The 27,911-nt window shown below is 38.5% G+C and overlaps 1 protein-coding gene across 5 annotated transcripts in view; it reads right to left on the minus strand.

Annotated features, from left to right (window-relative positions):
• Nucleotides 1–27,911, minus strand: part of Rps6kc1 (ribosomal protein S6 kinase, 52kDa, polypeptide 1) — a 159,996-nt gene that overhangs the window by 45,529 nt on the left and 86,556 nt on the right. For 4 of the 5 annotated variants that reach the window (XM_005374726.2, XM_005374724.2, XM_013520007.1 and 1 more), the window contains exons 7-8: nt 26,884–26,999; nt 21,968–22,060 (exon numbers count right to left, since the gene is read on the minus strand). In XM_005374726.2, the coding sequence (XP_005374783.1) occupies nt 21,968–22,060; nt 26,884–26,999 (209 nt within the window). The remainder of the gene's footprint in view (nt 1–21,967; nt 22,061–26,883; nt 27,000–27,911) is intronic. The other variant, XM_005374727.2, reaches the window with a different exon arrangement.

Genomic DNA, 27,911 nt, shown 5'->3' on the forward strand with positions numbered 1-27,911 from the left:
GCATCAAATGATGATGTCTTAGGCATATAAAAAAGAACAAATTCCAAGAAAAAAAAAGCAATATGCTACTACAAGGATGCTGTGAGTATGGTGAAGTAGGAAGCTGGGGACTCTGCAGCAGGGGACTGACTGCTACCCAACTCATTCTTGAAGCTTTATAGGTATTTAATTTAAATATTGACCCTGGAAGTCTGAAAGTTCTGAAGTGAAGTGAAGTGAAGTGAAGTGAAGTGAAGTGAAGAGAAGTGAAGTGAAAGAGAAAGAGAAAGAAAAAATGAAAGAGAGAGAAAGGAAGGGAAGGACAGAGGAAGGAAAGGAGGGAAGCAAAGGACCTGGGTAGCGTGAGGGAACATCTGTCTCTGTTTTGAAGGCCGTTCACAGTACTCCGGGACAATTAACAAAAGTCTAACAGAATGTCTAAGAGAACCCCACAGGGATGGCCGCACTGGACCAGCCGGGTCTGCCCCTCCTCGGTGTCACGGCTCTGCTTGTGTTTGTCGGATGTAAGCAGAATGGGACTTCAGCTGCGCAAGCCCCACTGCTGGGAATTCACATCCAAATCAGCATCCTGGAAAGGGCGGATAAACACAAAAAATAAGCCACAGAAAATGCACACACTCAATTCTGCAAATAAGACAGGTTTTCTTAACAGCTTCAGACGAGTAGGGCTGTACTCACTGTACTCTCTTTGAAAACTAGCCCGCACTCAACTCTTGGATGAGTTTTCACCAACCTCAGGTTGGCATTGTAAGAGCTGGTAATGTCACCCTTCTGTAGAAATGGTTTTGAACAACACATGAGAGTACTAAAACTGCTTTCCACCCCTAATACCATCTGATAATATCAAATGTTCTTCATGTTTTCTGCTTTTAAAAAAATCTCATTTTGTATCCTAATCACAGTCAAAATGTGTTTCGAACTCCACACCTTATTCTCTTCCCACAGGCGTCTCTTATAGAAATGCAGCTTCCAGGAAACACCAGTGTTATGTGGCCTTTAATACCAATAATTCTCCCCATGGGGATCGCTCACTCCTTGGCACCAGCAGGCTAGTGATGCTCCCTGTACCACTGCACAGCGACTCCAAAAGCAAAGGACGTGCGCCCGCAGCTCGGGTCCATCAGAAGGCACAGCGTCAAGAGCATCGGCATGACAGACTGTGTGCACGCTTCTCTTGTGTTATGCCACGAAGCCAATCTGTTCTTAGTTTCATAAAAGTTCTTCAACTGACGCTAAGTGAAGTTTGGAGGGTGAAATTTGACATGGATATGCATAACTCTAGCCTAAAGGATACTGTCCCCTGCCACTCTCAGCGATCTATTTTCGGTACCAAAAAGCATAAAGGGAACCCCTAGGATTTAAGGTGAACAACAATGAAAACAAAAAAATGAACACCCTTGGGAATCTTGCCAGTGCTTTATTTGTGCTGGCTTCCAAAACTTCACATTATCACAAAGTAAACAATCTAAGCAGGTATCACCTTGGGAGTGGACAGTAATCACCATGTAGCTTACAACAAAGTAAAATGTCTCTCTGAGGTAGGCTGAGTTTTTTAGGCTTTTATTTAACCCAGAAATATCTTCAAAGGTTGAAGACAACAGACCAAATCTATCAGGACTATAAGGAGATAGATAGTACTCCAAATCTATGATTCTTTTTAGTAATTAAAACTTCAAAAAACATAATTTAAGGTATACTTTAAATATTTACCCAAGCTTCCAAAAACACCTCCTGTTCAGTTTATCTAGCTACCTTAACTGTCGTTAACTACTGCCAAATTGGGGTAGGGCCACAGGAGGAATCCAGGTTGGGAAGAACAAGGAACATAAATAAAAGCTGGTAAATAACTACTTTATAAGAAAACAACTAATTTTAATTTTCCTTAAATGCCTAGACATTTGCAAAAGGTTTTAGTATGCTAATTTTTTAATTAAAAGATATTTTCAGCAGTGAAAGTGCTTTCATATGCACTACCGATTCTTCATCAAACGTTAACTTTCCAACTCAACACCAGTATAGCCGGTGGCAGCCTGAAGGTTTACCATCTGCTGCTACCCAAAGTCACTGTGGCCACCTTCAGAACATATGCATCAAAGCCCCGAGATAAGAGACGAAGAAATCCTGCCTAAGTCAGCATAAGGGGGACGATGAACCCAGAGGCGGACAACAGGCAAGCGACCAGAAAATGCAGAGCGTCAGGAACCATCACAGTCACCCCACGGAAAAGGCACCAAGGTCACAGGGGACTCCAACCGCTGAACAAAAAGGCAAGAGAAATACTGCTACGAAGGCAGTACAGGGAAGTCACTACGTGATGACTTTTCTTTTTAAAAATAAAGACTAATCAGATTTCAAATCACATACAGTTCTACTCAAAATAAACATCTGCTGGGTACAATGTAATATAAAATATAACGTGTTTATTCAACCTATGAATAATAATAAAGGTATACATTGTTCATGCAGTCACAAATAGGCTGCTTTTTTCAAAAGGCTTGTTTCCCTAGGTTATCAAAATATCATTTAAAAAACCTGATGTCTCACTACTCAAAGATGTCTTCTACTTATCAAAATACTACTTTAAAAACCCGAGGTCCAAGGATATCTTCTGCTTAAGGTAATGATCACATTTACCGCTTATATAAAAACAAAATACTATTGTAGCTTATAAAAAGAGAATCTCATGAACCTAACTTTATTCAGTTATTAATACTGAATAACAGAAATAAATCACTTTAAAAGAAATTCACTAATATTAAATTTTCTATTTCATCTTTGCTCTCTGCCTTTTAAAAAAGTATTTTAAATACAGTTAGAAAAACGTCCATATACAAAATATTTTTTAGAAAATTATATAAAATTTTTTTTTACTTCTTGATTTTGAAACAGCAACAGATGTGTTTAGTTTGGGTTAATTCTAATCTTAAGCAAGATTTTTTTCTTCAAAACTTCCAAAGGGAAGTAGTTATAAATTAATTTAAAACCAGGGCATTATTAAAACATTCATGCACCATAACAACTGTCATAATAAAGCCCATTTGTCCTATCATCTTTTTAAACCTCAGTAATGTAACCATAACCTGCTGAGCGCAACTATATATGGTTTCCATAATCTAACATAATACTGTATTGTGTGTGAATGCCCCATGTGAACTCAATTGATACCTGTGAATACTTAGTAACCAGAATAATAATCATAATGTTTTTTAAAGATCACAGTGTGTCACTGGGATAATGGCTAAAAATAGCACCAATGCTACCAGAACAACTTATCTTCCTAGAAATGTTATGAATATATTACGAGTCATAATATTAGAAAAAGAAAATAAGTGTATTTTGGTGCTGTTAAAATAGATTTGCAAATATAATTACTCAAAATTCAAAAGTTAATCATTCGCACATTGTTTCATTACCCAAAAGGGCAGTAAAGCATGGTTCACAAAGTTTTCTCTGACTAATATTAGGATCAGAAAAAATAAAGAGACATTTTCAATGTTTCCGCAGTAGACAGCAACAGACTGATTCTAAGGATACCTGGAGATGCAAGTGGCCTACAGCAGCTAGCACAACATCGAAAGGAACAACACAGACAGGTAACTGACACTGTCTAGCTCCAGGACCAACATAAAGCTACAGTAATCAAGAAGGTATGGTACTTGCTAAAGAACAGACAAATAGTCTGGAGGTGTAGCTCAGTGGTAGAACACTTGCCTCTGATGTGCGAGGGCTGTGTTCAACCTCCAGTGGCCACCCAAAAAGACAAAGAGAGCAATGCAATAGGACAGAAAGCCCAGAAAGTGACCCACGTAAATATATCCAGCTGATTTTGACAAAGATGCAAAGGTAACACAATATAGCAAACACAGTTTGGAAGAAATGGTGTTAGAACTGAACATCTACATGCAAGAAAGGGGAACCTATGCACAAACCTCACACGCTGCACAAAAAGTAACCCAATGTGGATCACAGGCCTAAATGTGAAACACAAAACTATAAAACCACCAGAAGATACCATGGAAAAAAACCCAGATGACCTGGAGTACAGTGATGACTTCTTAGATACAACATCAAACTCACAACCCACAACCCACCCATGAAGAAACCAATAAGATGAGTCTCATTAAAACTTACAATTTCTGCTCTGCCAAACACAACGTCAAGAAAATGTGAAAACAAGCCGCTGACAGGAAGATAGTATTTATAAAAGATACATCTAATAAAGGACGCTATCCAAAATATACAAAGAACTCTTAAAATTCAACAATAAGAAAACAAACAACCCAATTTAAAAATGGGCCCAAACAAGGGTGGAATCGAAGAGCATTACAGTAAGTGAAGTGGGTTAAGCACAGGGCAAATACTACATGTTCTCACACTGAGAAGCTTAAAAAGTTGATCACACTGAAGTAAAGAGCAGAGCAGTGGTTACCAGGTGGAGCAGGTGCAATGGAGAGGGGACAGTTAATAGAGGTGGAATAACTCCTCATATTCTCTAGCAAAATAGTATGACAATGGCTGCTAACAAATAATTGTGGGTTTCAAAACAGCAGGTAGAGAAGATTTTGAAGTCTTAATACAAAGAAATGATAAATGTTTGGGGTAACTGTTATATCAATTACCCCAACCCGACCATTATACATTGTATACATGTACTGAAGTATTATATGGTACTCCATAAATATACAATCACCATCTATCAATTATAATTTTTAAATTTAACTTTTAAAATATGGCAAGATCTGAGACCTCACCAAAGAAGGTATAAAGGTGGCAAATAAGCATAGGAAAAGATGCTCAACATTAGATATCATCAGAGAAGTGCAAATTAAACATTTATATTGGAATGACCAAACTCCAGGAGACTAATACCAAACACTGATGAGCATACAGAGCAACAGGAACTCTCACTCATCGCTGGAGGGAACATAATGGTGCAGCCATTTGGGGAAACAGTTCGGCAGTTTCTTACACAACTAAACATACTCGTGTATGATGTAGCAGCTGTGTTTCCCGGTGTCTACCCAAAGGAAGACATATCGGTATGTCGATATGAAAACCTGCACATGGATGCTTTGCATCAGCTTTATTCAAAATCACCAAAACTCAGAAGCAGCGAAGATGTCCTTCAGTGGGTACATGGATAAATAAACTGTGGTACATTCAAATAACAGAACACCACTGAGCACTAAAAGCAATGGGCTATCAGGCCATGAAAAGAAAGAGAGAAACTTTAAATGCAACTTACTGAGCAAAGGAAGTCAATCTGAAAAGGCTACACACTGTATGATTCCAGCTCCATGACATTCTGGAAAAAGAAACTACGGAAACAGTAAGAAGATCAGAAGTGATCAGAATTGTAGAAGAAGAGTGGGAGTAATGAACAGGCAGAGCACAGAGATTTTTCAGGGCAGTGAAAGTACTCCGAATGATGCTATATGGTAGATGCAAAGTTATCATACACTTGTCCAAATGTACGGAATGTGTACAACACCAAAAATGAAGCCTATGTAAACTAAGGACTACTCGAATTTAAAACCTTAGGCAAATTAAATTCAGCACAGTTGAATTACACAAGGAATGATTCAAGAAGCAGGCAGCCTGCAGAGCCAGAAGAGGTTCGGAGAACTCCACACAGCAACATGCCAAGCAGCATGTATGGCAGAAAAAGGAAGGGAGGTTCAGAGGCACCCAGACCAGTTACAGCTCAGCATCTGCTGTATTTGAGCATGGTCTCATCACCTGGCCTTCAGCAACTGACTGAAGCTCAGCTACTGCCACTGGCTGAGACTCAGCTAAGCGTTACAAAATATGTGCTGTACATAGTTAGATCTTGAGCCACCCCACCCGCACCTGCAAAGGCCCAAGTGTTGGAACTTCATCCCTAGCCCATGGTGTGACTGGGAGGAAGTGGGATTTGCAATAAGAAGAAGGAGGTTAAGACAATGGGAGTGTCCCATGCAGACCCTACTCCTGTCCTATTTCCCTTTTTGCTCCCCAGCTACCATGAGGTGAAAAGGTCTCCTCTACCATTTGGTCTGCCATGATGTACTGGGCTATAGGAGACCAAAGCAGTGGGGCTAACTGGCCATGGATTAGTATCTCTGAAGTTGTGAATCAAAGTCAACCTTACTTGTTTTTAAAATTGATTATCTCAGGTATTCTGTCACAATGACAGAAAGCTGACTAACAAAACATACTAATAACTTACTCTTACAGTCTGTTTCTGTACTAAGTTAGGCTGCAGTTCCTTATATAATGCCTCAGGTACAGAGGCATCCTCAGGCCAAACTCAATTTAACCAAACTCTGGGTGATAATGATACGCCAAAAGCAACGTGGGCGCCTCACTTTTAACAAAGGTACCACTCTGGCTGGGAACTTTGATAATGGGGGAAGCTTTGCATGTGAAGGAGCAGAGAGGATGGAAACTATCTCTGTACTTTTCTCTCAATTTTGCTGTGAACCTAAAACTGCTTTAAATAAAATCTTTAAAAAAAAAAAATGCTTGTCTACTTCCCATCTAAAAATGGTTGGTCAAACCCCTGGACTATGAGGCAAATAACTAACCCTAGTTCTCCACTAAATTCATGCAAAATACAGGTTATTCTCTAGTAAGTAATCCAGGGAGTAATTATTTCAACCACAAACATGAATTCAAAATCTCTTATATTCATATGAGTCAAGTGTCAATGAATGTGAGCCATGCCTCCCTGATGTCTCTTACTAGGAAGTGAGGTTAATGACTTAGTGAACAATAAATCTATCACAGAAATGTCTTTTATATATATATGAAAAAGGAGTTCTACTTTGTGTATTTTTTCAAATCCTGGCCCTATACATCTATACTTCATAAAACCTGCTTCCAAAGGACATGGTGTGTCTTTGTAAGGAAACGATATAAATGCAGCAAAAGGCAGAATATGAAAGACAGAGAACTTGGGTTTAAAGCAGAATTGCTAAAGAGCTAGGAAAAACAACCACTTAGGAAGCTCTTCTCAGATCCAAATGCTTTAAAAGCTAGATCTCTACACCTTTGTCACTCTCATTTTGATTGTCTGTTTTCTGTTTTTGTGAAAAACTTGCCCAAGGCCATAAAGAGATTATGCCAAAGAGAGGTTAAAACTCTAAAGTTCTGGGTTTGTAGGCCCAAGTTCAACTCACGCCATTCAATTCCATGGTGAATCCATTTATTCTATTTCTCTGGTTTGGATTCTTAAATCCACTTGAGATGAAAACTTGACACTGTTATATTTAGATGAAAAATAATTCAATTAAAAGTATAGTCTATTGCACTTAGCTTAAAGTCCTTATTTGCATTTGCTAGAAAAACCTACTACTCTAATGCTGATGTAAACTATCTCACTGTCCATTCATAGTCTGGTTTAATACTTTCATTCTCATGCTAGAGGTGCTCTAAAAATGTGTTTAGTTAGAGCAACTGAAAATGAAAATAAACCTCTAAGGAACAGCAAATATATCCATACAATTCTCTTTTACATAGAGTTGTGAATAAGGTCACTGTGTAAACAGACAATTAATAGATGACCACTAATGATCATACACACAGAGGCAACAATCATCAGTGCAGTACATACCCACCTAAGCTGCCCAAGTCAAAGGTAGCCTGATTCCAAAACAGAAGAAAATGCCCAAAGGGCAAGGGAGCTTTAAACACTATTATTTTAAAATGTTTTTAATGAGTTTGTACTTTTGCAGCAGATGGAGCTAAAGTCTGGTATTGATTAAATTTTAACAGTATTTTAACATGACCTAAAAAATGTGTTCATGTTTTTGAAAAATTCCCAAATATTTTAAAGAACATATGAAACACCAAGGCATAACACTCCTTCTCAAATTTGATGACTTCCCTGGCTGCACAAAGTACCTGCTCACAATATGCAAGTGTGGTCCTGTGAGAGCTGTGAAAATGGGAGAAGCAGGAAGGCTTTGACAGTTTTGGGTCCACAATACACGGTTGCTCTGATGCTAAGAGTGTAGTACAGACTCACAGATGACACACAATCTCAAAGCACATCCTGTACACTGTCTCCTTCTGGTCCCTTCAAAATAACTCACAGCAAGTCTGCTTAAGGGCCAGGGATATAGCTCAGTGGTAGAGTGCTTGTCTGCAGTGTTCAAGGTCCTGCATTCCACCCCTAGCACCACCACATAAACAATAGTAAGTACACAATGTGATCAAAAGATACAGTGAATATTAAGTCCTTTTTAAAAATTTATTACAGTGAAAGACACACTGCCATTAATTCCCTTCAGAATACCCTTGCTTTGAACACACTCTTCCCATCATTCTTGCCACTTTCTGAAGCAGTTCTGGAAGTCCTCTTTCATAAGTGTCTTCACTTGTGCCACTGTGGATGCCTCAATATCCTGAATCAGTTCAAAACATTTACCTTTCATGGTCACTTTGACTTTGAGCAAGAAGCCAGAAGTCGCATAGTGCCAGTTCTAGTGAATAAAGTAGATGAGGACACATCACCATGATATCAGGAGGTTGCCTTTCTGCTGGAATGGACTCAGCAGCAGTATTCACCGTATTTTTTATCACACTATGTGAAGACACTTGGAAAGAGGACTTACAGAACTGCTTCAGAAAATGGCAAGAATGGCCCAACCCTGTTGCCTGGTGGCAAAAGCTCAGCACAGCACCCCCTAGAAACACGGCACTGCAAGTGGCCAGGAGTGTGCTGCCCTGGCAGCTGAGAGCAGGCTTTGCACAGGACCTGCTCTGCATTTGGTGCCTAAATTCAGAAAAACATGAATGGACAGCAACAGGACATGGTACTGGAACAGTGGGGCTCAGCATTCTTGCAGAAAAAGCTTCAGGAGATATTCACTGTTACCTGCCTGAAGTTGGGAAAAATTGAAAAAGCAGATGAGTCCGGCCCTTTGGAAAATGTGAACTCCGCCAGCGAACCCTATTCTCATCTATCAGGAGTAACTGAAATTAAAGAAGCCCTTGAAGAAGCTCCAGAGTGTGTCAGTGACTCCTGTTCTGAAGAAGGATGGCCAATAAAGATGACACTAACCCTTTGGAACTAGATGAACTCACAGGCAAAGAAGTGTATGAGAAATGCATGAAGTATATTGAGGAGTGAAAATGGCATCCCTAAAAAACTAGCATGAAATATCTTCCTTAAAAAGTGACAAGAACAAGGGAGTGTGTTTGAGGTAAGGAGGGTATTTTGAGAGGGATTAAAGGCAATCCATCTTTATAGTAATCAATTTTTTTTTTTAACTTAAGCACATACCATGGTTTCAATCACCCTTCACATGCTTGGGCAATTAAGGAATCTGAAGGCTACTGAAAGAGGCACAGAAATATCATTGAAAACCACTGTCCAACATGAATAAATGCTATGATAGGTAAGTCAAGGTCACTAAACGAACAGAAGTAAAAGATAATTTAGATCAGTGAAGAAAAGCAAGTAAGGCTTCTAAGAGAAGATAACAATGAAGGATGAGAAGAAGTTTAGTGAGGAAGAAGATGGGGAAGACACTCCAGGAAGAGGGGTCCAACAACGCATTTTCATGCCTTCAAGACCAGGGCTCAACAAGCCAGTAGCCCAGTGTGTGGCGGTGGTGGTTTGCGGTGGGGGTGAGGGAGCCCAGCTGAGAATCAACAGGAAAAGGAGAGGCTGGTCAGGAAGGGCTCCACATGCTGACTTGGGAAGTTGAACTTTGTCCTAAAATCTATGTGAAGAAGGTACTATAAGATGTTAAGCAAGAGAGGCATCATTCTTAGAACCTCATTTTATAAACCATCAGTTTTATAAATGGTTGTGGCAGCAGAGTGAATCAGAAAAGTTAGACTAGAGGAAAATAATAGTACATTTTAAGAAGGAAATAAAGAAAAAGAGTATAAACTTTAACCTTACAAATGATTCAGGATACCTGAGCTTTAATTTGAAACACAGGTAAGGCAAAATGAGTTGAATATAACTACTAGTACCCCGAAGGCAGTGGGTGGATCTGAAATGGTTATTTTAGCTGTCAGTCAGTCCAACAGGACTCAGTCATATCATGTTTTTAAAAATAAGTTTATTAAGGACCTATGAAGGACAAGAAAGACATGTTGACCAAAATTATGAACACCGTGAAACTGAAAGGGCAATATAATATGTTAAATTTAATACTCTTTACCCAGCCCTCTCGAAACCCGATAATAATAACAAAAATTTAGAAGACATGAAGTCAGAATGAATACAAAGAAAACAGAAGAGATGAAGAGTTGGTGATATTTTAGGAGACAGAAAACAAACATTTGGTGTCTGTAGATGGGAAACCCAACAAAAAGCAAGCAAAGTCTTGCTGCAAAACCCCAGAAGGGCTTGTTCCTCCCCGTGAACAAGACAGAAATCTTTCTTCCCGAGGTGTACTCCCTGTGTTTCCTCTTCTAGTCTAACAGCATTCGCTAGGCTTCCGGGACTATGCTGAAACACAGAGGGGATATCCTTGCCTGGTTCTTGCTCTTAGCAAGGAAGTTTGTAGCTTCCCCACATTATGATGTTAGCACTAAGTTTTTTATAGATGTCCTTTATCAAGTAGAAGAACTGCCCCTCTACTCAGTTTGCTGATAGCTTGTATGTGTATTGCAAATTGCTATATATTTACTGTAATAGTCATGGTGGTGATATTTTTAAAGATTACAACAGAACGATGCTGTATTTACCAAAAAATATGGGACAATGTTACGCTATTTTGTTGTGATATATAAGCAATGTTATAGAAATACTTATTAATTCTTATCTACCTTATCATAGTTTCATTCATATGTCTTTGTCTCACACTACTGCAATTCTTCTAGAGTTAACTATGGAAGAAAAATAGAAATAGTTGAAATAAAATCTAAGCTACCCAAGGTAGCATAAATAATGTAAACTGAACATAATTCTTTTACAAGTTACTTTAAAATAATTTTGAATAAAAAGTTGCAAAGATTGTACAGCAAAATCTCATGTATTCTGCATTGTTTGCACCAAAGGTCTTATCTTAGTTATCGACAGTACACTATTATAACCAGAAAATCAACATCAGTGCAATGTCAATACACAGCCCTGTGTCATCCTTAATCACATGTGCACATTCCTATAGCCACCAGGAAATACAGATACAGAACTATTCCATCACCACAACGCTTATAGTCAGACCCACTCTCCTTTCTCCCACCATCCGCAAACACCAGCACCCATTAATCTGTTCTTCATTCCCTAAGTTTGCTATTGTGAGATGTTAAATTAATGGAATCATACAGTATATAACCACTAGCTTTTCACTCAGCATAACTCCATTCCAACTGAGGGGTATATCCATAGTTCATTGCTTTTCACTGCTAAATAATATTCTATGTTATAGGAAGCCATCATTTTAACTATTTACCTACTGTAAGATATTTTGGTTGTTTCGAGTTTGGGGCTATTACCAATAAAGTTTTCTAAAAGATGCGTAGTGATACTGTGGTCTTCTTTTGTGTTTTTTTTTTCTAATGACTAATGATGCTGAACATCTTTCCATGTGCTTCTTTGCTATTACTTCACTTAGTAAAATGCCTTCTCACATCTTCTGGCCATTTTCGAATTCAAACTGATTTACTGTTGGGTTTCAGAGTTCTTTACAATATTCCAGATGGGACTTCTGTCATATATGTAGTTTGCAAACAAATTCTCACATTCTGCCACTTGTCCTTTTATCCTTTTTATGAGTCTTCAGCAAAGCAAAAGTTTTGAATATTTATCAATGAAGTCCAACTTACCAATTTCTCCTTTTATGGGTCATGCTTCCAGTGGGAAGTCCTCAACTATTATAAACTAAGGCATATGTCCTGGAGGTTTTTTTTTCTTGTTGACGTTATAGCTTGACATTTAAATCTTTCATTCATTTTGAACTAATTTTTGTATAAGATGCAAGAATCAAGTCAAAGTTCATTTTGGAGTCAAAGGATACCCAACTGCTCTAGCAACATTTGTTGAAAAGACTCCCACTCCTATGCTACATTGCTTTGTATGTATCTCTGTCAAAAATCAGCTGGCCATATTGTGGAGCAGTTTCTGCATTCTCTGTCCTACTTCACTGGTCTAGCTGTCTCCCAATATACAGTCCTGATTACTGCAGCTATAAGACAAAAAATGAAGCGCAGTGACTCTAACCACGTTTTTTTCTTCAAGACTTTTATAACTGTTCTAGTTCCTGTAATTTCCCATGTAAACTTTAGAATAATCTGGTCTATTCCTACAAAACACTCTGTGACCTTGAGGAATTGTGTTAAAACCATGTTATCAGTCTGAGGAGAATTTACGTACGTACTATCTGAGTCTTCTGATCATGAACATGTTTCCTCAATTATTTAGAGCTTTGATTTCTTTCATCCATATTATGAAATTTATACCACTACAGTGCCGTACATATCTTGTTAGATTTATGCCAAGTTATTCAATGTGTTTAATTCCAGTTTTCATGGGCTGCCAGTATACAGAAATAAATAGGTTTTTAATGTATATTTTGTATCTTGAAACTTTGCTAAATCTATTTACTTTAGTTCTTTGGTTGATTGTTTTGTTTTGTTCTGCTTTTGCCTTTTTGAGACAGGGTTTCACTATGCAGTTCAGGCTGGTCTTGAGCTCACTTTGTAGGCCAGGCAGGCCTCCAACTCACAGTGATCCTCCTGCCTCTGCCTTTCCAGAGTGCTGGGATTACAGGCATATGCCATGCCCAGCTTAATTTCTTCTGTGTAGACTATGATGTTATCTTTACATAGGGACAGGTAAATTTCCTCTGTTCCAATGCCAATGTTGAATGAAAGTATTACCTTAGGGATAAAGCAGTCAGACATTCACAATTAATTATGATGTTAGTTTTAAGTTTTTCAGAGCTATCTTTTACCAGGTTAAGGAAGCGTCTCTATTTCCGGTTTTTAGAGAGAATTTTTTTTATGAACTGGTCTTGAATTCCCAAATGCTTGTATTATTGATGTGATCATGTGACTTTCCTTCTTTATGAAGTTAATATAGTTTGATATTAATATAGTTAATATAGTCCTTAAATGGACTGATTTTCAGATACTGAACCAGCTTTGTACCCAGGAATCAACTTCACTTGATCATAGTATTTAATTCTTTTTAGGTATTTCTGATTTTTGCTTTCTAATATTTTGATAGAAATTTTTTATCTGCATTTGTAATACTGTATTGGTCTGTAGTTTTCTGATGTGTACTGCTTTTATTTTCTTATCAGAGTAAAACTGGCCTCTTAAATGAATTGGGAATTGTTCACACTTCTTCCACTTTCAAGAAGAAAATGTGTAGTACTGGTGTTAATTCTTCTTTGAAGGTTTGGAAGAATTCTCTGGTGAACCAGTTGAGCCTGAAGATTTCATTTTAGGAATATTTTAATTGTATGTTCTATTCCCTTAACAGTTCTAGAGCTATTCAAATTTTCTATTTCACGCTGCCTGGCAGTTTGTGCTTTTCTGCGAATTGGTCTGTTTCATCTAAATTATCAAATTTACATGTGCAGGCTTGCTTGTAATACTCCCTTGTTAGGTTTTTGATGTCTGCACGATCTTTCCCTGTCTCATTTATAATGATGGCAATTTGGGTCTTCTTTCTTTCTTTTCGTTTTCTTTTTTTTTTCGTCAGTTTTGCCAGAAGTTTGTCAATTTTATTGCTATTCACAAAGAACCAGCTTAGTGTTCCACTGATTATTTTTTTCTCTATGGTTTTTTTTTTTTTTTTTTTTTTTTTTTTTTTTTTTTGCTTTTTGAGACAGGGTCTCGCTATGCAGCTCAGGCTGGCCTTGAGCTCACTTTGTAGCCCAGGCTGGTCTCGAACTCACAACAATCCTCCTGCCTCAGCCTCCCGAGTGCTGGGATTACAAGCGTGGGCCACCACGCCCGGCTTCTCTATGGCTTTTATTTACAATTTGCACTGATGTCTGTTCTGATCTCTACTTCATTCCTCTTGCTTGATTCAGGTCTATTTTCCTCTTTTTCTAGTTTCTGGAGTTAAAATCTTAGGTTATTGATTTCAGACTTTCCCTCTTTATTGATATGAGCATTTACTACTATAAATTTCTCCCAGCACTCCTTTAGCTTTGTTCCATAAATCTGTATGTGTCCTGCTTTTATTTTCACTCAATTATATGCATTTTTAAAATTTCCTTTGAGGGTTCCTCTTTGATCTATGGATTATTGAGAAAGGTAGCCTTCAGTTTCTAAGTACTTGGAGTTTCTTATTATCTTTCTGATATTAACAGTTTAATTAAAATATGGTCAGAGAATACACTCTGTATAATTTCAGTTCTTTCAGATTTGTTGAGGTTGGTTTTTGGTCCCAGAAATTATCTTTCTTGGTATATCCTTCACAAGCACTTGAAAAGAATGGTAGTCTGCTGCTGAGGGTAGAGTGAGGGCTCTATAAATGCCAACTGTGCCATCTTGTTAGATGTTACCGATAGGTTCTTCAAGATCCTTGCTGCTTTTCTGTCAGCAGCATCCTTGTTCTATCAATGGCTGAGAGACAGTGTGATATCTCCAATTATTCTTGTAGATTCACCTATTTCTCCTTTCAGTTCCATAAGGTTTTGCTTCATATTATTTTACAACTCAAACGTCTGGTGTAGTCATATTTAGGACTCCTGGGGAGTCCTAAATTCTTGATGGATGAACCCTTTTAACATACAATATTCCTCTATCTCTGATCATTTTCCTTGCTCTGAAGCCTTATTCATCTAATATTGATGTAGGCACTCACATTTTCTTTATTAATGTTTACATGATGTTATTTTCTACCCTTCTACTTTCAACCTATCTACATAATTATATCTGAAGTGAGATTCTTATAGGAACCACAGAGTTGAGTCGTATTTTTAAAACACTCTGCTAATCTGTTTTCTTTAATTGGTATATTTATATCCTTTATATTTAATGTAATTGATGGGTTAGGACTTAAATTTGTATTTTTTTATTTGTTCTCTGTTTTCATTTGTTTTCTACTCCTGCCTTCTTATGAAATATCTGAATGATTTTTAGAATTCCATATTAGTTACCTACAGTGTTTTTAGTGTACCTCTGTACAAAGTTCTTTTTATTGGTCTCTCTAGTTAACATACAATATATATGTAAATAACCACAGTCTACCAGAGTTATCATTTTATCATTCAAGCTAAGTGTGGAAACTTTTTCTCCCTTACAAAGATATCTCTTTACTCGCCCTCATTTATAACTGTTACAGAAATTTTCTCTACATATATGTAGAATTACATCAGATATTATCATTTTTGCTTGGACTATAAAATATAATTTAGAAAAGTAAAGAGAAAGAAAGTCTGTTTCATTTACCCTCTCCATTGTTATTTTTTTCTTTCTAATGAAGATTCCTGCTTTTATCCTTTTCTTTCTGATTGGAAGACTGACTTTTGTTATTTTTTTACAGTAGGCTCATTAGTGTAAAGTTCTTTTTTGTTCCTTCATCTAAGAATAGTTTGATTTCCCCTTCATTCCTGAAAAGATATGAGATGCGATAGAAAAATACAGCACGTGTTTAAATTTTTAAAATTTATTACAGTAAAAGACACCCTGCCACTAATGCACTCCAAAATATGGGCCCTTGCTTTGAATACACTTAGCCCAACATTCTTGCCACTCTCTTTCTGCAAGTCTTCTCTCAAGAGTATCTTTAGGGGCTGGGGATCTAGCCCAGCGGCAAAGCGCCTGCCTGGCAAGCGCAAGGTCGTGAGTTCGGTTCCTGGTACCAGAGAAAAAAAAAAAAAGAGTATCTTTAGTTGCAGTGTTATGGCTGCCTCAATGTCCTGAATGGATTCGAAACATTTACCTATCATGGTCATTTTCAGCCAAAGGTTGCACAGTGCCAGATCCAGAAAATAAGGTAGATGAGGAGGCAATGTCATGTTTTCACAAGACTGCCTTTCTGTTGGATGGCATTTAGCAGCAATATTCACTGTAGTTTTTATCACACCTCAAAAAGCTACTCAGCAAAAAAGACTTCCACAACTGCTTCAGAAAGTGGCAAGAATGATGGATGAGCATGTCTGAAGCATGAGGAGTATTCTGAAGGGGGTTAACGGCAATACGTCTTTTACTGTAACCAAATTTAATTTTAGAATTTGCCATATTTTTTTTATTACCTTTCATACTTTCACAGGCTATAAAATCTGGGTCACAGTTCTTTCCTGTCTGCGTTTGAGAATGCTGCCCCATGTCTTCCTGGCCTCCACGGTGCCTGGTAAGACACTCACCATTAAAACTGTTTTTTGGCGGGTGTTGTTGGGGGGGAGTTGTTTTGTTTTGTTTTGGTTATTCGTTGTTGTTGTTGTTTATAGGTAAAGTGGTGTTTCTCCCATATTGCTTTGAAATATTTTTTCCTTATCATTAGTTTTTTAAAGTGAGATTTTGATGGGCCTTGTCATGAATTTCTTTGTATTCTTGCTTGGGGTTCACTCAACTCTTTGAATTTGTAGGTTTGTGTCTACGCACTATTTTCTCACACACTTTTCAGTCCCACCGTCATTTTCCTTCTTCTCTAAGCCCAGTGACAGTCATTAGCCCCTTAATTTAGTCAACCCTGTTTCCTGGGCTCTGTACATTTGTTTTTCCACTCTATTCAGACTGAGCAGTTTCTACCGGTCTATTTTCAAGGTGAAAAACTCTCCTCTGTCTCACCCATTTTGCTGTTGAGCCCATTAAGTTTATTTTTTCTCTTATTGTATTCTTCAGTTCTAAAATTTACATCTGGAGATATATATTTACATTTGGAGATATAAATATATATAAATTTACAATTGGAAATATATATATATCTTCATATACACCTTCTATTCCTTCGCTAAGGCTTTCTATTTTTTCATTGCTTCTTGTGTATATAACTGTTCACCGAACCACTTTTATGCTGGCTCCTGTTAAAGTCCTCAGATAATTCTAACATCTGTGTCATTTCAGTGTTGGTAGTAGTGGGTTTTCTTTTCTCATTCAAGTTGAAATCTTCCCAGTTCTTGTGTGACAGCTGACTTTCCACAGAAAGCTGGACTTTTTGGTACTACGTTCTGAGACTCACGATCTTATTAAGTGTTTATCTTCGAGGTCCCTACCCTCGGACATCACTCTGATGGGGAAAGGGATAATCTCTCTGTGACTGGGGTTCAGGTTCCCCATTCAGCCTTCACTGCTATCTGAGGAAAGAAACTGGAACTCCTGGCTACTGCTCAAGGAAGGTGGAGGCTCAGACCTTCCCCGATACAACGCTGGCCTGGAAGAAAAAGGTGTCTTGTGACTTGTTTCTACCGCTGGGTAGTATCAAGGTCCTGAGTGTCCAGGAGGCTTCCTCTGACCCTGAGCCAGCACTGGGGCCCCGGGCTCCATCCTGACAAGGACAGAGGTACAGAGCCCCACTTGGCCTTTGTTAGTGGGAATGGAAACAGGCTACAGTTTTCCTCTGGTGCTGACCTAGAACACAGCAGCTACTGTGCATTGTTTTGGTTAAAGTTTTTTGTCTTACTAAGCTTTGGCTAGAAAGAATAGACTTTTGTTTAGCGTGTTTTGTTTTGTCTTGTTTTGGTCTGCATCTCTCAGTTTACCCAAGTTGGCCATTTCTCCAACATCCAATCTCAGACATACAGGGCAAAAAGAAAACCCGAGAACTCACCACCTTGTAGTTCCTCGGGTCAGCAGCTAGCCTTCCTTTTTCTCTCCACTTTTCAGCAGCCTTATCTTTGTTTTCTACGTAATATCCAGAGTTTGTCCCTATTTAGCGGAAGGAATAGGGAAAAGGACCGCTACTCCATTTTCCCAGAAGCAAAGGTACATTTTATTGTCACATGATACCTTTAAAGTCACTAGATAATATTCTGGCCACACTATTTAGATGAAGTACAAATAGGAATCCTTTCGGGTTAAACCAGTTTAACCAATGTTCCTTAAATGAGAAAACATCCCAATATTGATGCATTACTTTCCCAGAAGACACTGCTTGGGTACCTTCAGGAAAGCAAATGCCAATCTTTCAAGACCCACTCAATTTGAACAACTTCCACCAACTTTTCTACTCATATTTTAACTACAAAATAAAACTCTCGTTTTTGTCCAATGCTAACCTAAAAACTGCCTCATCAGATAAAACATCAGAGAAAGGTGGGAGGCTGCCTCATTACAGAGTGCTCAGGCACTACACATAACCAACAGCGGCGGGCTTCCTACATCCCTTACTTGCAAAGCAACCTACTTAAGTTGCTTTTCACAGCGTAGCAGTACCTTTCACGGTCTTCTGTGTGAGCACTCATACACAGGAGGACACTCTGGTGACACTTAAACCAACGCATTAACTCAGAGCGAAGGGGCAAATCTTCGTATTATCGCTGTAGTATTCAAGATCGTGTCCCTGTCAGCTTTTTTTTAAAACTCCTTTTAACTTACAGGAAGTTGCAACAATAGTACAAAGAGTCCCATTTACCCTTTGTTCAGCTTCTCCCAAGAGGGACATCTTCTATAGCCATAATACAATACAAAAACCAGGAAACTGATAATTGGTACATTACTGTTAACTGTGCTATGGGGCCCTTTCACCTTTTATAGGTAAGTCATTTTATACAATAGTGAACTTTCTCAGAAACACTCTGGCTTTTGAGTGTCCTGCTACCATCAAATGACCCATCCAGACTTCCAGTGCAATTACAAATTACCTATATATAAGCAGTTCTTATACACAAACCATAAATATACTCCATATATTCATATCACACATACACAACACAAAATTCTGCAATTAAATATGCAAAAACCTGTATGAAATAGCAGTGAGCCATCCTCCCATTGCAACACAGTCCTTGCGCTCATTTCTTCCTTCCCCTGCTTTTGTTACATGAGGACCACGTGTAAATGAATCTGAAGGCTCAAAGAAATTTGTAAAAGTTATCTAATGTGAAAATACATCTGATGTTTGAATTCCCTCTATGGTATTCCCACTACTGATCTTCAGCCTTCGCTTGAATCTCTACTGACAAGGAGCTCATAAGATCTGAAGAAATCCAGCCTGCCTTTTTGACCAAAGTACTAGCTATGTGAGTGTGAGTGTGTGGTGCTGGGGATGGAATACAGGGCCTCACATATGCTAGGGTAGCACTCTACCACTGTGCTATAGTATGGTATAGTCCCAGACTCGAGATAGTAATTCTTGAAAAATACTGCTTTTTTTTTTTCTTTTCTTTTCTTTTTCTTTTATTTTTTCTTTTCTTTTCTTTTTCTTGGGACAGGGTCTCCCTGTGGCTGGCCTTGAACTCACTTATGTATCCTAGGCTGGCCTCAAACTTGCAGCAACCCTCCTGCCTCAGCCTCCCGAGTGCTGGGATTACAGGCATGTGCCACTATGACAAACGCAAAAAGTATTTCTAATCATAAGCAGAATTCATTGTTCTTGAGTTTGTACTATTATTTAGTTCTAGCTGCATCCTGTTGATGATTTTGACAGTCAACTTTCAACACTGACTGCCTTCCTCCCAACAAAATCTGGCATCCTGATCTGTCTGAGATAATCCTACTGCTCCAGTATAGTCAGTAAGCCTTTTCACTCTGAAAGGTTAAAAACATGACACAGTCCCTCTATCCAACACAGCCCTCAAATATCTGAAGCCCCCACATGGCATTACCAGGTTGAACATCTCCTTGTTTTTCAGCTGCTCCTCCTAGGATATGATTTTGAGGGCCTTCATTGGCCTGATCATTTTTACAAATGAATGCACAGAAGCTTACTTATTTTCCAAGAGCCTTAATGCTTAAATTCCTTGTTGCATAACTACATTAATGAAGGATTTTATAATCCCAACTAAAGAATAGAAAGTTATTTATTTCTCTTTGAATACTAAACCAACACCCTTCTGGGTAAAGAAACCTACTGAGAAGTCACCTTGTATGATAATAAGTAGCAGTCTCACATTATACCAGTAGGTGTCACTCTAAATACAATATATTTTAAATTATTTCATTTATTCAACAAATATTTATTGGTACACATTGTGTGTCATATATTCCTCAGTATAACAGAAAGGAATTCACCTTGAACAACAATTCCAATTTTTAAAAATCTACCTACTCATGTTTTTAGAGACACTGTATTATAAATTCTAAAAGATTATGTGCAAAGCTTATTAATTCCCAAGACACATATTTCCTTAATTCTACTTTAAAAAATGTCATCTGCTAAATACCCACCACACTTCCCAGGTTAACAGAATGAAGAGTAAGGAATCAGGTAGTAGTATACAGCTCAGGAAGCCTCCACTGACAAAAGTCTCTCAGACAGACCTGCATGCTCATTAGCAGGGCTTCCAGGCGACTTGAAGCTTACAGCACAGCCATGAAAGGTCACATCGTGTTAAGGAAAAATCTCAGAGAAGGCAGAAGCTGTGCAGTAAGAAAGCAGAGTTAACTGCACAGAAATCTGAGTACTAACAACTACTCCATTACTATTTTGTTTCCATCCACTCTCAAGCAGGATGTTTTCAAAATGAAAAGGCTGCAGAAAAAATGGTTGGAACATTTCAGACTCTTTAACAACAAAAAAGTTCAACTACATTACTTAGAATTCTTAGATTCAAACTTCCAACATATAAATTAGAGGAAAGTGATGCCTGTGAGAATAAAACAGAGCTTCATGAAAGATGCTGCCTAACATTCCCTTTAGAATACCTCAAGCCATTAATTACTGTCCAAATTAATTGCAATGTATTGCATATTTTTGCTTTTAACAAAGAATCACATGTATATTTAAGCACACAAGACATGCTCAATGAACACAAGAAGTGTTACAGATGAACATCAAGGTGTTTCAGAAAAGACGTTTAATGATGAAAAAGATACAGATTAATTTATAGCTTAATATTAAATAAGGCATATTCGGCTGGGCATGGTGGCACAGGCCTATAATCCCAGCACTTGGGAGGCTGAGGCAGGAGGATCGTTGTGAGTTCAAGGCCAGCCTGGGCTACAAAGTGAGCTCAAGGACAGCCTGAACTGCATAGCAGAACCCTATCTCAAAAAGACAATAAATAAATAAATAAATAAATAAATAAATACATCAGGCATTTTCTTTTACTGTGATGGTAAAGTGGTAGAAGATCAAACACATTTAAAACATGGCTTTCTGTCTATGGATCTGAAGTTACAATCATAAACTATCAGCAGGCACAGTGTTGTTACTAATGGGTATATCCAAGATGTCCCCAAACTTGCACATAATTAATGGCAGACATCTGCTAGCTCAGTATTGTCTATTGCAAGTATAAAAGAGCATGCATATGTGTGTGTGGGGTTGTGTGTGTGGTTCTTAGTATACTAGAAAAAAGCACAGTCTGGGATTCAACAAACAACACAGTCTAAATCCCAGTATTCCCCTAATTGAGCTGTGTGACTTTGGGACAAGATACTTAGTGTGTTTAACAACTTTCCACAAAGATGCAAATACTGCAATTGGATTTTGAGAAGCATTAAGCATAAAACATTAAGCGTATTAAGCGTATTGTTTTATGCGCAATGCCTACTGTCAGGTCTGACACACAGTAGGTACTCAATAAGTGGTACTCAATGCTGCTTCTGCTTTCCGATCATTAGAATGCCTGTACCAATAAATGTTGAACAGTACCAACTCACAAGTTTAACTAATACAAAATGTCTTCCTGCTATCCCACTTTTATAAAATAAAACCCCTTACTCAACTGAATGCCAACAAATATGCACCTTCTCCTTCTGCTCAAATATATTTTGCATGACCTTACATGAATTGCTTAGATAAAAGCTTTTTCTCTTCTGCTTTTGTTATTTTAAAGTGCAGATGCATTTGAGTCATTTTCTCCTTTTGTTTCATATCCTTAAGATCCCAAGCTTCAAAGACAGAATGTCAGCATGCAGTCGGATTTATGACTGAACTCTTGAAGAGACACTGAAGAATTACCTTGTCAATCACCCCAAGGACTCTGAAGGCCTTCAGCTCCTCGGCAGGGCTCCTTAGGTTCCAAGGGGGCCTTGAACTTAGTGATCCTGGAGGCTAATGGAAGATATCAAAGATTACACATCAATCAGGGAGGTACTTGAAGGAAGACTGCCTGCTGAAGCAAATGCCAGGCCAAAGGAAACTCAATTTATCATAAATCAGAGAATGGAAAGATAAAAGGAGGAAGTTTCTGTTTGTCTGTAATGCAAAATAAAAAAATCAAAAATAAAGAAAATCAAAAAGAAAAAGCAAGAAAAAAGTTGCGAGTAAATAAATCATAACATTGAAAACAAAAATTTTTAAAGAAACTTTAATGAGCTGATATAGCTTCTACAGCAATGATTCAATTTAAGGCTACACAGCTGTCAGGAAACTTTGTAAGCAATGGAAAACTGGGCCGACACCAGTTGCAAAATATATTAACCCCAGATGGCTCAGCAATACTTTAGAAGGGGGAAACTAACCAACAAAGAATTAATGGGTAGACCTGGGAAAGAAGGGGCATGAGCCATCCTCTCGCTTCATAAAACTATAGCTGCTTAAGGCTACTTTATAAATTCATACAATACGTCTTCAGATGAATTGGCAGATTCAAGTTCCATCAGAAAAATTACCAAGGGTGAAACGTTAAGAAACTCCATTATGTAACCAACAATTACCAAAACTGAGGCTGTATAAGAGGCTTTACAAGAGAAAGAAATTCTCTGAATATCTGTGATGTGGAAAGCAGTCCGTTAACTACACAAAAGACCTAATTAGGATCAGTAAATGTAGGAAAGGGTAGTTCAGTGACACTCACAACTATAAATAATCCTAACTTCCATTTATGGTTTTAGTCTTCCCTTTTGGAAAAATAAGCCATTAAATTTTTTTAAAAAAAGAAAAACTTTCTCTAAGGACACCTCCATTTGGCATTTACAACCAGAAAGCCCTGCTATGTTAACTCTTCCATTAAAATGACAAGACTGCAAAGGATAAAGAGACATAAACCTTTATTAGATGCTTAGAGCAGATCTTATTATCAAAACTCTATCAGAACACAGAGGAAACATTTTGATCCCATGAGTGGAAGACAAACTATCTTCACTGATTAGTTCCATGAGGACAGTACTACTAAGGCACCATTTCAGATACTGCTTCAAGTCCCTGTATGGATTGGCTTGACCAGAGAAGGCCTGTTGGTGGCAGGAAGCGTATTCTCCCCTTTCACAGTGAAGATGCATGGCTGGTGCCTGGCACGCTGCTGGAGTCTGGTCAGCTGGAAGGAGTGAGGGAGGACAGAGATGAGGAGGAGGAAGAAGAAGGGACCTAGGAGGAAGGCTGTTGGCATAAATTAGCACTTACAGCTTGGAAAACTACCACCTGTAAAATTTGCTACAAGTGGCAATCCTAGTTGCTTTCCATTTTTTTGTTTGTTTTTAGAGTTAGCAAGCAAATTCTAATTGCAGTGTACATAAAATGGTAATGTTCAAAAAAAGACATTCCTCATGTTTTTAAAGACATGAGAAAGTTGGTATAATGGCAACTGGATCGTATGCTAATAACCTTTGAAACGAACTCAATGGAGACTTTTTGGCTATGTCTAAAAACATACTTATTTAATGTCTTCTTTCACAAGGTACTAAAAAGCTTAAAATCTAAGGGGAATATTCAAGGATATAAGAGCATTTATCAAGGTATTTCAATACTGTACATGTAAACAGACACAGAGAAGAAATGGTTTTTCTACCTTAATTTACACTGTATTATTTCATCTTTATCCCTTGCCCCACCATAACTGTGGTGCATACAGGAAGTTCCTGTTATGGTCCCCTTTATGGTTTGTGCCTAATGTACCCCCAAACCTTCACTCAGTCATAGGATTTTTTTCAGAGATGGCTAACGGATTCATAATGCAATGCTGGGATTAAGGGTGGGTGACTGCTAGATCAGTCCTCTGCTTGGATTGGTACTGCCTTAATCTTGGTAGACTAGACACAATATAAGGGACAGAAAGAGGCCTGTCTCACCCTCTCCCTTGTTGCTTTTTCTGTCTTCCACTGCCACAAACTGTTGCCCCTCCACCTTGGAGCCAGTTGATTATGGACTGAACCCTCCACAAACTGTGAACTAAATAAACCTTCCCTCCCTTAACTTTGGGCACTGGGTATTTTGCCTCAGCAACTACAGAAAAGTAACTAAGACAGTCCCCAGCTGATGGATAAACAGAGGGAAGCTCAGAATAGTGCGGGCAGAACCTCAACTCCTCCCTCTAATGCATGCAGTTTTCCTACCACATAACACATTCACAGAAGCAAAGATGTCACTGCTGCCCCTGCTGTTGCTGTGCCTTATTAAAAAGGAGTGAGAATGGCTTGGGATTCTGGCAAAAGCAATGTGTGGCAGAAGTTATGGAGCACAAAGAATACTTCATATTTCATCCTTGAGGCTTGTCTTTGAATCATGGTCAAATGCCTCCAACATACCTAGCTCCTATTTAAACCTTTTTATTCCCTGAGACCACCGATCTTTCAGTTTCCAAAGAAATTTATGTTCTTAACGATTTCAGCAGCAATGAAAACAAACTACAAAACTCTCTACCATTCCTTTTAACAAATAATTACTCCACACTTACTACGTGCATAGTAGCTGAAAAGGATACAAACCATCAAACAGCATGAGTGGTCCCCAACTTCCAGAGGTTCATATTTATTTGAAGAGATAAGCCAGGTATAATGAAAGGTTAAACAAAAATAAAGCATTCTCTTACAATACAGGACTACAGAGATAAGTTCTTTGTTGGGATATAAAAAACCGGTCTCAGAATGAAGTGGTACTAAACATGACTTTAAATGCTACGTAGAGCTGGGTGTGGAGACACTCATCCGTAATCCCAGCACTCTAGAGGCTGAGGCAGGAGGATCACTAAGTTCAAGGCCAGCCTGAACTGCATAGCAAGATCCTATCTCTAATAAAATAAAGTAAAATAAAATAAAATAAAGAAAACCTATGTGAAAATTAAGTGAAGAAAAGGACAGTACATGTAAGAGTGAAAAGGTACTGGCCATGTGGAGAAAAAAATATTCGAATTGGAGAATTGCAGAAAATAATATTATGTACTCAAGGTCCACTATTATAGGTCTTGAATGCTAAGTCTAAAAGTTAAAAGCCTTGAATGCCAAGAAGAAATCCATTAAGTATGAGAAAGAACCCAATGAAAACAGTGACTCAGGAGACTCCTCTTGCAAAGACAGGAATGGCAAAAATGTTGTAAGGGAAAGACCAAAGGCAAAATGATCATTAAACTTGTCTTTCTACTTTAAACTTCTGTAAGTTTTAGATCAGAGAAATGAACAAAGAAAGATCATGCAATAAAGTCATCAATAAGAAAATCTTGTATTTCTTATATTTAGCACTTAAATTGGGTAGAATTCTATAGATCTTTTCTTCGGATGGTGAAATCCAAAGAATTTTAAGAACTAACAGAATTTAGAGATCAAGCCCAACAATGGGGAGAGGGGGCTTTTTTAGGCTTTCCCCCATGAGAAAACTGAGAAGCAGCAAATTAAGCAATCTGGGCTGACAAAGTACAGAAAGAGATAAGGGGATTAAATCTTTTTTTTTTTTTTTTTTGGCACCGGGAATCGAACTCAGGACCTTGCACTTGCCAGGCAGGCGCTTGTGCAGCTGAGCTGTATCCCCGGCAAGGGGGATTAAATCTTACTCATAAAATACTATCCTTAGGAGTAACTCAAGCCCATGTTTCACAAGAGGGGCCAACACAGCTGACTGCCTCGGTGAAGAAGGTAAGATTTCTCAGCTGTATTTATTAGCCTCTGTAATAGATGATATTGAGAGAAGAAAGAGTGGTTACGTTCAGCCCAGACTAAAGACAGCAGTAAACAGAGGAAGAGACAAAGCCTGCGGTGGCAGTGGCAGGAGCAGGGGCGGTGGCGGTGGTGGTCCACCCCACTCTCCCAGTAGCAGACATCTCTGTCACCCCAGCCTCACCCCACAGTGCTTCACAGCCTCTGTCTGTAATGGCACTGGAGTTTAGCACACTCATTAAAACCTACTTACTAGGCTAAGTGAAGCTTTCCTGTGTTTCTCCTTTGAGCTTTCTTTTGTTTTTTGTTTCGTTTGTTTTTGGCTTTGCTTTTGAAGTTGCTGTGTAGCCTGCCCTTGCCCGCTTTCATATATTGTTCCCTGTTCTCCCTGAGCACCATTTCTAGGTTACCCATCTATTGGTGCCATGCTTCTCAAACTGTCCTGCATGAACACTTCACTTGAGGGCCTTGGGAAGATGGAGCTTCGGGCTCTGGGGGCTGGTGGGGCCTGGGTCCTGCGTTTCCAAAAGATGCCCATGTCCCACTGTTTCTGGTTCACAACCCCATCTGGACAAGACTAACTACTGCTCCTCAGCCCACAAGATAATCATCATTACCAGGGAAAAAGCAGTAAGTAAAGAAGCCCAAAAGGAAAACACAATAATAAAGAAAAGTACCAAAAAATCAAACTCTTGAAATATATCCCAATACACCAGACTTGCTGAACGTGGCTTCCTCCATAGATTTTTCACTTTGTATCTACAGGCCCCAATACCCAGGCTCCCGACTACAGGTTGATTTAAGGATATAAACTAGTGTTATTTTATAGATGGGGACGATTAAGGGTACAAAAAGGGACTAAGAAACCGCCAAGAATAGGCAAAAACAAACAAACCATGTTATTCCACTCTGGCTAGTAGGCTAAGATTGCTCTTCTTTCCACCAATAACTTAAGAAAATTACTGATAAAATTCCAGAAACCAAAATTCTTAAATATAATTAGAAATAAAGCTGAGTAAAGAGATAGCAGAAACTCACTAAAGGAAATATAAAACAAAGCACAGGACACACCTGAGATCCACCCTCCAGCTGCGGGCTCCTGCAGCGGCCAGAGATGCTTTCCACCCGCAGGAGATACTCCGCGGTCCTCCTCTTCACAGCTTCGCGGCGGGTGGGGCTGGACTCACCTGAGAGAAACAAGAGGCTGGCCTGGTGACAAATGCACACGCCTTTTAAAACCAATCTGAAAATTAACTTCCATCCACCCTACTGACTTCAATGAGACCTAAATATTACCCCTCAAGAGTTTCATTTATTCGAATTCTGACACTCTATTTATGTGTATTGAGAACCTGATGCATTTTAGAAGGAGTCAAAGTGCAGTAGAAAGCTCTAAAGATAAAAGGCCAGGCCTAGTCCAGATACTGTCTGGACAGCTGTCCACCTCAAAACACAGGCCCAGACACCATGGATGTTTAAGAGCTGTGACTTGGAACTGGTAAGGGTAGGTTATGTGAAAGTACCATAGAACCGGAGGATAATCTACATGGTGTAATTCTGAATTCATACTAATTGATTTGTGAGCACCATGATTTTTGTTTAGTTTTCTTTTGTTTGTTTGTTTGTTTTTTCTGGTACTGGGAATCAAACTCATGACCTTGCGCTTGCCAGGCAGGCACTGTACCACTGAGCTAAATCCCCAGCCCCACCATGGTTTTTTCATTAGCAACAAACTGTCACTCATCTTACAAGTGAAAAGGGAATGTGACTGAAATCCCTGTACTATAAAGTTAATGAAAGACAAGTCGTTTACCCTATTTGGGTCTTGGTTTCCATAGACAAAAGGTATTCAAAATTGCCTCTAAGAAACTCTCAAGAACTCAAGAAAGCCGTGGTTATGCCCATGGGTTCTCTCCCTTCCAGAATGGTATGATTTTATACATTTGATACAAATGACTAAGACAACATTTCATCTGAAGAAAGGATTCCATGGTAGAAATTCAGAGTCTGAAAACTCAAGTACTACAGGATCTCTAAATTTCCTTCTATTAATACTATTATTATTGGGGCTGGGGATTTAGCTCAGTGGCAAAGCGCCT

This window comes from Chinchilla lanigera, unplaced genomic scaffold (genome assembly GCF_000276665.1).
Source record: "Chinchilla lanigera isolate Chin_1 unplaced genomic scaffold, ChiLan1.0 scaffold00005, whole genome shotgun sequence".
Classification (NCBI taxonomy): domain Eukaryota; kingdom Metazoa; phylum Chordata; class Mammalia; order Rodentia; family Chinchillidae; genus Chinchilla; species Chinchilla lanigera.